The sequence below is a fragment of the Corapipo altera genome, unplaced genomic scaffold (genome assembly GCF_003945725.1).
Source record: "Corapipo altera isolate COAL_440 unplaced genomic scaffold, ASM394572v1 1, whole genome shotgun sequence".
Taxonomy (NCBI): Eukaryota; Metazoa; Chordata; class Aves; order Passeriformes; family Pipridae; genus Corapipo; species Corapipo altera.
The window spans coordinates 39,439,414-39,449,799 of NW_020884873.1; the positions used below are offsets into that span (position 1 = coordinate 39,439,414).

Here is a 10,386-nt window from a genome sequence, read left to right on the forward strand (position 1 = left end):
CTGTACCACCTCCCCACATGACCATGTCGTATGCTTCTAAATTAAACATTGCAATCTTAGGAGCCTTTAGCTAAACTGCTGATAGTTTGCACACGAATCTGCTTGAACCAGCTAAAGAGTTACAAAAAGAGACACTCAAGTTGTAATCTTTACAAATAAGACTAGTCCACAGAAGCAAATAACGAGGTTTTATGTTATTCTATATCAATCATCTGTCAGATATTTAATTTTTATCCAAGCATAAGGACTATTTGCACCTTAATTGCAACTCCTCTGCTCTCTGGAAATTCTAGAAGATGATAGGTCAGTTCTTCAACCCTGCTGATACAGACTCTCCGATTAGTGGATCTTCGTAGGGCTTGAACTAAAGCTCGAGTCCTGTTATCAATACTCACTCTTGCAATAATCTAAAAAAGATAAACAGATAATATAAAACTATTCTAAGAAATGTGTCAGATTTGTCAACACCAATTCCAGTGTGTTATTTTAAGATTTCTCAGAAGGAATGAACAGGATGTTGTACTAGAGATCTGCTACACGTTCCAAGTAAGCATTACTTAAACTGGAAACAGACAACCTTTTGATTCTTAATTAGAAAACTAAATAAAGTCAGCTCACAGCAAGAATACACCAAACAAACCTGTGTCAGCATGTGTACTCAGGTGTATTTTCAGGGCAACTCTGAAATCATGGTATATGAACCATAAACAAACCATGAACTGTGAAATTACTATAACTATAAAACCCCCCACAATTAGATCTGTCTGTATTTATGGAGTCTCTCTACATATACATGAACTAAGTATATGTATATAACACACACACACACACACAAACGTGTGTATATTTATATATATATACATGCTTTATATATAAACTTACATATACATATGTGTACTTCTATAAAAAGTATATACTTATTTTTATACATGTATACAGTATATATACCTATTTTTAAGTACATATATGTATTTGTAAGTTTATATATAGTAGGCATATATATGAAAATTTATACAGTTTTACATATATACTTATTTATCAAAGTACATAGAATAAATCACAGAACAGTTTGGGTTGGAAGGGGCCTTAAACACCCTCTAGTTCCAACCTCCCTGCCATGGACAGGGACACCACATTATGTACTTACATGTAGGTATGCATCTGAATAAAAGTATGTGTACATATGTAAGTACAGACAGAGGTATATACTTATTTACATAAGCATGTATGTATAGGTATGGTTCCATATAGGTATATACACTAGTGTAGTGTGTATATGTACACTTGTATAAAATATACATAGAAATAATACATAAATAATTAACACTAAACAAAGACTTGCCTTTTCTCTCTGAAGAGACAGATGCTTTTCCCTCTCTTCTGCAGTCTTGGCCTCTTTTGATTTGTCGTCATCAGTCTTCTCAGACACTTCTTGTTCTGGCTGTTTACTCTTTTCTGGTGAAACAACTTTTGATTCGGATCTTAACTTGGGAACCAGCCCCCCAATATAGCTGTCTACAAAAGCTTGTACACTGTTACTGGGATACGAAAGAAAGTTTGCAATACTTTTTTTAGTGGAAACTGGAAGGGCAGTATTTGTCTTTTCAGCACCCAGAGTCTCTGCTTCAGGAGCTAAAGTAGCTGCTGAATCCACTGTCTTTTTTTCACTCGTTACAGTATTTTCTGATGAATCAAGCTTATTCCTCTCTTCACTTTTGGAGTCCTGTAATGAAGCATTCCTTTTTTTCTCTTGTTCCATAACAGAATTACTGAAGTAAGAGTTGATATGATCAGCTATGAAGTTGTAAGTCTCTCCAAAATTTGTAGAAAAGTAGCTTATATGAAAAAGGTGGTTTTTAGTAGATGCTGAAACTTCTGGAGAATCTTGACAAGTACCACTTGAACTTACTAACACAGATTCCAAGTTTTCACTTGCACAAGTGGATTTCTTTGCAGCTGGGCCTCCGTTGCAATCCTCCTGAGTTCTGGCATCTGTGACTTTTTTATCATTGCCTAGATTTGCATTGATGTTATTTACACCTGCACTACTTTTATTTGCTTTTCCCAAAGTACCTGAGTGCGACTTTAATCGAGCTATTCGTGACACCAGTTCACTGTGAGTGCCAGACACAGCCTTTGAAACAGATTCTATGGTATTCTTAATTCGTGACATGCGAATGCTCACCTTTGTAAGTCCTTTGGAAGAAGAAGTTAGAAGTTTAGAAATTCTACAGTATAAAAACTCATGACTGTAAATATATTTGCTATACCAAAATGTTCTGCTTCTGGCCCATTTACATCGAGGCTCGCTTGTATGCAAAACTCTCAGGTGTGTGGCATGATTTATCCTCCAGCAGACTTTAGGTCTATGCAAACACAGATATTTGTTTCTTTGTTTCCACCAAAGATTTTTTGGGTTAATAAAAAAGACCAAATATGTGTCCAAAGATAATTGAACTGTCATTACTTATAAATAATTACACCTTTTCTATGTTGCTTTCTACTTCATTCCAGAAAATATATTTCAATAAATAAGTCTCATATTGTAGTGTTATCTGAAAAAGAAAAAAAAAAACAAAACCCAACAAAAAATCAACAATGGAGACCCATATACAGTAACAAGTAAACTAAAAATCACAGAGTGGTTTAAGGCAGATGCAGCTTATTTATGCTTTCTGTAAAGACAGATAAACATTCAAATCAAATAAGCTCATGGGAATATTTACTGCTCAGGACATTTGGTAGTGCCACCCCAACATTTCAACATGCTACTCCCTAAAGGCCAGTTTAAGCCTATCTTAAGCAATGTTACACTTCTCAAAAGCATTTAGTGACATACAGAAAATTGATTGCTGTTTTTTCCTATAGAGAGAAATTTGTCTTTCTTTACGAAATTACCTTGTGCAGAAATCACATTTCAAATGTCATTATATTACAACCCCTTTGCAGAATTCCTCACAGGGGAGGAGGGATGCCAATTCTTTGAGCAAAGTTCCATGGGACATGTCTATCCCAAGAGCCAAGGGCAGTACATAACCCTTGCTCTACAAAGAAAGATGCGACGGGCGGAGCAGCGTTTTACACACCACACCAGAGCTGCGCTGACACTGCAGGTACAAATCCATTACCTGCCCAAATGGCAAGTCCAGGCTTCTCTAGCCCCCGTGACAAGTGCCGAGGACGGCCGCCAGGTAGGCATGCAGGCCAACTTCTGCGCAGGCCGACGCCACAGTGACAGCAGAGGTGACACCGCCTCTGCGACGTAGTTACTTACAGTCTCCTCTGCCTGAGCTGTGCCTGTCCCGCTGGGTCCGCGCCACGCTCCGGGCTGCGGGCCCCGCCGACGGGCCGGGTTATAAAGGCACAGGGGCTCCTCCTGTCCCGGGGGGGGGAGCGGGCGCTGTTCTTGCCTTGCGCCATTTCGCAGAATCGCTGCCGAGAGCGGCCGAGTAAACAAGCACCGCGTCCCGTCCCGTCCCGTCCCCGCTGTCCCCGGCCCACCCCGCGTCACGTATGCCCGGCACGCGCTCACCGTGTTCCCCCCGCCTCCGTTCCCCGCATGACCCGGTGGCGACGCGACACGGCCCTTCCCGGCGGCGGTACCTGCCGGGCAGCGGCTTCCGCCTCCCCCCTCTGCCCCGGCCGCCACAGCCGAGCCCGGTCAGGGCCCGATCGCGGTCCGGGGCCGCGCCCTCACGAGCGGCACCGCCCGGGCGGAGCGGGCGCGAGCGGCCGAACCGGGAACGACAACACTAGCCGCGCGAGACCGCACCACTGCGCCTGCGCCGCCTCGGGTGCCGGAAACAGCTGGGGCGCGCGCCACCGCCTCACGGGCCGCCGCGGGGGGCGGGGCGGTGACGCGAGATCACGGCCGCGGCGGGGCGGGGCTGCTGCGCGTGCGCGCCGGCGGGGACGGGCGTGGCGGGCGGCGACGTGCGGGACAGCACGCGGGGGGGCACCGCCCCGTGACCGTGACGAAATCACGGAATGGGAGGGGCTTGGAACCGACCAAAAGGATCATCCGGTCCCAGCCTCCCTCTCACTAGAACAGCTTGTTCGAAGACCCGTTCCACCTGGCTTTGAACACTGCAAGGGTTGAGGAATCCACAATCTCCCTGGGCAACCTGTTCCAGTGCCTCACCACCCTCGCAGTAAAGAATTTATTGCTAATATCTAACCTCGATTTCCCCTCTTTCAATTTGTACCCACTATTGCTTGTCCTAATACTACAGTTCCTGACGAAGTGTCCCTCTTCAGCTTCCCCTTAGGCCCCTTTCAGGTACTGGAAGCTGCTATGAGGTCTCCACACAACCTATTCTGCAGGATGAACAGCCCCAACTGTCTCAGCCTGTCTTCATAGGGGAGATGTTCCAGTCCTCTTATGAATTTTGTGGCCCTCCTCTAGACTTGGTCCAGCAGTTCTATGTCCTTCTTGTATTGGGGACCCCAGAGCTGGATGCAGCACTCCAGGTGGGGTCTCACAAGAGCAGAGTAAAGGGGCAGAATCCCCTTCCTCGACCTGCTGGCCCCACTGCTTTTGATGCAGCCCAGGATTTGTTTGGCTTTCTGGTTGGGCACAGTGGAGCTCATTGTGTCCCATGCTGCTGGTGGTGTTGGGATCTCGGTGCTGTCCCCTGCCAGAGGCGCTGGGAGTGAGGGGCTGGGAGAAGGAGAAGAGCCCCTACCCAACCTCTGTGGCCACTTGGTGCAGGTGCTGTGGGAATATTTTGTGGCGTTTCCTACTTAACTCTTGGGCAAGGATGACAGAGTGGTTTTCATGCTTTCATAGGCTTAGTGGGCACCTTGCTCTTTTACAGCTAGGCTTCAAAGCAGCAGCAAAACCATGAGCTTCCTGTCTGCACAGGCTGTCTGAAACACAATTTTAGTGAAGTTGCAAAAACTTCGGGTGATGATGGCAAGGGAGCATGGATGTGCTGTGTGTGTGGGTGGAGTGATAGGATCCTTGCCCTGAGTGTTAGGAGGGTCACATCCCATTTGCAGTTTCAGATATCAGTTTTGTGCTTCTGTTCTTTCTCACAAATAAAAAAGTAAAATTAGTTTTCTTAGCTTGCATTTTATTCCCCACGGGAAAATTTATATTTATTACATGCTGTAATTAATATAATGTATTTTTTTATAAATTGAACAGGTTAAACTCTACACATCTCCCACTGCAGGACATCCCTGGCTAGATGCCAGATGCTCACTGAAGCTGCACTGTTACTTCCTTCCTCAGCTGGACACGGGAGAGAAAACAGAACAAAAGGCTCATGAGTTGGGATAAGGACAAGGAGAGATCACTCACCAATGTGGTAGTTTGGGCTAGGCCTTCCTTGGTGACCAGTTTGTAACCAAGGAAGGGCCCAGATTTACCCAGTATTCCCTACGATTTTTATGTAAGCCAGACTATAAGAAGAAAGGAGGAGAGGCCTTTGCTCTCTTTCCTTCTGGCGGCTTGGAGGTGCAGGTTCCCTGCTGCTGAGTCTGCCGTGTTGGGGAGCGAGGCCTGGTAAGGCCTTGTCGACCTTGGGAGGCAGAGGTTGCCGGTGATCGTCCCAGAGCAACTCTCGATTGTCCCAAGGAGAGTGGTGGGATATTTCTTTGCTAACTCTTTTAGTTGCTAGATATTGGGCTACTAATCAGGATATATATATATTTTATTTTGGTTTTGTTCCTTTTTCCCTTCCCCCTTCCCTTTCCCTTGTGAAATTGTATATATATTTTAATTGTATATAACTGTAACATAAGTGTAAATATATTTATATATCTGTTGCTATAGCTGTCTCTCTCGTTTCGGTTTTTCTTGGTTGTTTTTCTCCCTCTTCTCCCTGAGGTCTGGGGGGGGGGGGTGGAACTCTTGTGGTAAGGTTTGGAGACTTGGCAGGGAGCCAGCTTCAAACCATATCAACCAATTACCATCATGGGCAAAACAGGCTTGACTTGGGGAACTTAGTTTAATATAATACCAATTAAATCAGAGTAGGGTAATGAGAAATAAAACCAAGTCTTAAAACACCCACTCTCCAACTCTCTTTCTTCCCAGGCCCAACTTTACTCCCAGTGGTACAGGGAGGCGAGGTATGGGGGCTGCAGTCAGTTTGTCACATGCTGTCTCTGCTGCTCTTTGCTCCTCAGGGGGAGGACTCCTAACACTCTTCTCGTGCTCCAGCGTGGAGTTCCTCCCACAGGAGACAGACCTCCATGAACTTCTGCAATGTGAATCCTTCCCATGGGCTGCAGCTCTTCACAAACTGCTCCAGCATGGGTCCCTTACATAGGGTGCATGGTGTTCCTTCCTTCAGGAACAGACTGCTCCAGTGTGGATGCCCCACAGGGTCACAAGTCCTGCCAGAAAACCTGCTCCAGTGTGGGCTTCTCTCTCCATATGTCCATAGATCCTGCCAGGAGCCTGCTCCAGCATGGGCTTCCTACAGAGTCACAACCTCCTTCAAGCACCCACCTACTCTGGCGTGAGGTCCTCCAGGGGCTTTAGGGGAATCTCTGCTCTGGTGCCTGGAGCACCTCCTCCCCCTCCTTCTTCACTGCCCCAGATGTCTTCAGAATTGTTCCTCTCACATAATCTCACTCCTCTCTCCCAGCTGCTGCTGTGCAGAAATTTTTTCCATTTCTCAACTATTTTATCAGAGAGGCACTACCCCTATTGCTGATGGGTTCAGCTTTGGCTGGTGATGGGTTCGTCTTGGAGCCTGTTGGAATTGACACCTTCCAACACAGGGGCAGCTTCTGTTCTTTTTTTCATGGAAGCCACCCCGGTAGTTCCTCCCCCTTCCCTACCAAAACCTCATCACATTAACCCAATGCAATGAAATTTTTACACTCAAGGCGTGTCACTTCCTCAGTGAAGTACTCAGTGGCCCCAAATAGCTCATGAGCCACATATTATCTGGGATCCTTTTGCGTAGGACAGTGGCAGTTCACACCCAGGTGCTCATCTGTTGCCTCCAAAATGCTTTCAGAGCTGCTTGCTTTCTGGCCTGTTCTGCAGGTATGGTCTGCCTGCCTTGTTTGTAGATTACTACACATCTGGTTGTATTATCTAGTGGTAGTTTACTCCTGGGAGTTGGTTTTAGGGCTTGTGTGCTATTCTTTAATTTACCATGATATTTCATTGTATGTGGTTAAGCTCATTTTTAAACCAAATAGCTCAGACAGTAGTGGTATCTGCCAGATGCAGCTAAGCAGGGAGGTTTTGCTGCCCCTTGCTGTATGAGTTACTTCAGGTAAAGGCCAGTTACTCTTATGAGAGCAACGCAGTACTGATACATTTTAGACTGTGGTAGCAGTGTTTGCTTAAGCAGCTTCCCTGGGTGTGTTTGCCCTTCTGTAAGCCCCAGGACTCTTGTGTATTTACCAGTGTGGTGGACCAAATTGTATCTCATCAGATGACTTAAGAGACAGTGGCCCAACTGAAACTAGAGTCTGAGCTGACTTAAAACAGGTTAACTTGCATTCTTATGACAATAAAGGGTTAGGCAAAATGAGACCTACAACTTCAGTAAGAAGGAATTTTGGACACGATAAGCTTCATGCTGCCAGGACACATCCTGCTTCTCTTTGACTGGCAAATAAGATATTGGAGGTAGGAGGCAATTGATCCCTTCTAGCTGCACATGCCCACTTCCTAAACACTCACACTTTCTCCCATAATCTCATTGTAAAATTCTCTCCTGTGCCTGCTCAGACATTCGTCTCACCAGTGGGATATGTACAGTGGTATGTTGATTCATACCTTTGCTAAGGAAAAAATTAAAGGATTTCGCATTTCAATTCCAATCACAGACCTATGTGTTCTTGCCACATGGCTCTCCTCAAGGACAAACAGACCCATCTGATCTGACATGTTCAGAAGTGCATGATTCATCAGCTTCTCATGCAACTCTGAAAGAACTGAAAAACACTAGACGAGAAAAGATAAAATTATGTATTGCCAAGCAAAAATTCTGCGTCTACGCCTTCCCAAACATTTTGGCAATTTAGCCTTCTCTGTACTGCAATCATGATATTAAGAAAAATTATCTCAAATTTATTTAAAAGATAGACACTTCAACTAAGCTAATTTTATAAGCTCTCTTGGGAGTCAAAGGTGAGTTCATCCTGTTTGATTAAACACCTGCTTTTTAGATAAGAGAGGTGAATCCACCTACGGTATTCAGAGTGGCTAACTCCAATTTTAGCCATTTTCACATAATATGGATGATCCCATTTATGACATTTTAAGATACATTTAAATTTTAATAGGATGCACATTAGCTGTTTTAAAAATACTTCCATTTCAGTACTTTCCATGGGAACTCTCAAGAAAGAAATCTGTTGTTATTATTGATGAGTTTTTGCTGATCTCTATTAGACTGCATACCCAGCACTCAGATTCTTTCAGAGTGGTCCCTTGAAACATGATTGTTTTCAGTTTAGGACAACATTGAAAGTAGTTCGATTTTAGTGAGCTCTGTCTCTGTAACTTAATTTAAAAAATCAAAGGCTTTCAAAACATTTTGTCATTGTACATATTAGTACATGTTTTTGCAGGTAAGATGCACACTTTTGTAAATCAAGTTACACATCAGTTGTGATAAATCTTCCTGCTTTTATGAAAGAGACTTCTTTGATGTACGTGACTTTTGTCTTGTTATAGCTGAAATATTGTGGTGTCAATACTGGAAGTGAGTTAACTGTGTTCATTTATATGCAAGCTATATTTTTAATTGCTATTAATTATTTTTAACATTCACATTTGTATGTTTGTCTTGGACTGCTGCTTGGAGAGAAAGTCATAATGGGTTATAGGGCAGTTTGATAAAAATTGGATATTTACCAGAAATAATGGTTCCATAATTTGTCTTTCTAGGGTTCTCTGTCTTGATCTATGAAATATGAAATATTACACTCTCCTTCACTATAAAAGGTGGCATAAATACACTGAAATTAATTAATTCTGGAACTCCTTACAAAATTAAGTTTTACTCTTTGTTGCTATTCCAGTTGCAGAGTTCAGTGACTTCATCTTAGGTGAATTAAACCCAAATAGAGCATCTTCCATGTTGAGATGTTAATTTTGAGAAAATAGTTATTAAAATAAAATATATCTCAAAATGTCATAAATGGGATCATCCATATCATGTGAAAATGACTATAAATGGAGTTAGCCACATATTTTTGCTGTAGGTTTGATAGGAAGCTATAATATAAATAGCATTTGAATATATATAAGTGGGGTTTTTTACTTGCCATATAGATTATGAATTGTATCCTGGAAACACAGCAGTGTCACCTAAGAGACTCGAACAAATTAAAAAAAAACCCAAGTATTTCAAAGCACTGTGACAAATTCACATATATTCTGCTAGTAATGCTGTCTGAGATAATTGCTTAAATCTAACTTCTTCAGTCGAGCCTTAGGGAAAATGCTGTTTTCTATTTTCGTCAGCATAGTATGACATAGACAGAAGCTGTGTAGTGGCCACCAAATATACTCAGCTTTGTAAACATATAGATTCTGTCTCTTAACACTAGATGGCAGACAAAAATGGGAAAATATTTCCTTAGTTTCAGGGATAGAATGGGGAAAAATTAAATTGCAATTTGAATGAATGTTTACTGAAAGTTCTCAATAAGAATTAAGACCAGTGAACACATGACACAAATATCATGCTTATAACAGCATGGATGCTTTCTGCAGCCTTTCATTTGGCTGTGGTTTTTGGCACAAACACTGAAAATAACCAAGTAGAATATTTCTACATTATTTTCATATTGCTTTTTTATCTCTGTTACTTCCCTTCAATATTTTGCTCTTGTGAAAGAACTAAAAATTCTAGAAGCCTTAGAAAGGCTTAAGCAACTCAAATAAAAGAGAAGCTTACAGAGAAAACTGTCCTCGACAGGTGGTCACATAGTTGTGAAATTGCCTTCCAAAGTGAAGACTTATATTGTAACTGCTTTGTGTCTTTGCCTTACATCGGTTGCCTAAAGTAATTATGGTTCCTTTGCTCCTTATTGTCATTGAATCTTGGACAATAGTATGGAAGTAACCTGTTTGCTAAGGAGGCAACTCTTTTCATAGAATATTATAAATTGTTGTACTAAATATTATGTAATCAGTTCACCTAATAACCAGTGAATATTTTGGGTTGTTACCCCCTTCCTCTTCCGGAAATATCCACCAAAAGAGCTGTGGCGGAACGGTCAGAATCCCCAAGATTCTGCATCCCACACTGAATCCCACGCCAAAATGTCAGTCCTTCTAGCTAACAGCGATGTGCATATACCATACTAGAACTGCAACAAATCCCACCAAATTCCACCTCATCTCTCCCACTCGGTACTGCTGCTGTGACTGCACAGACACCAACCCAGACTGGCGATCTC

The 10,386-nt window shown here is 42.9% G+C and overlaps 1 protein-coding gene and 1 long non-coding RNA gene across 3 annotated transcripts in view; one reads left to right on the forward strand and one right to left on the reverse strand.

The window, feature by feature from the left end:
• PNPLA8 (patatin like phospholipase domain containing 8) overlaps window positions 1–3,655 on the reverse strand; it is a 35,609-nt gene extending 31,954 nt beyond the window's left edge. Inside the window, exons 1-3 of one of the 2 annotated variants that reach the window (XM_027657958.1) lie at window positions 3,533–3,655; window positions 1,343–2,555; window positions 258–407 (exon numbers count right to left, since the gene is read on the reverse strand). In XM_027657958.1, the coding sequence (XP_027513759.1) occupies window positions 258–407; window positions 1,343–2,464 (1,272 nt within the window). In that variant the 5' untranslated portion in view covers window positions 2,465–2,555; window positions 3,533–3,655. The remainder of the gene's footprint in view (window positions 1–257; window positions 408–1,342; window positions 2,556–3,532) is intronic. The other variant, XM_027657968.1, reaches the window with a different exon arrangement.
• A 271-nt stretch (window positions 3,656–3,926) lies between these two features.
• LOC113958439 lies at window positions 3,927–5,301 on the forward strand. The gene is made up of 3 exons (XR_003531520.1): window positions 3,927–4,151; window positions 4,258–4,470; window positions 5,150–5,301. It is a non-coding gene; the product is annotated as an uncharacterized LOC113958439 (long non-coding RNA).
• The last annotated feature ends 5,085 nt before the right edge of the window (window positions 5,302–10,386 follow it).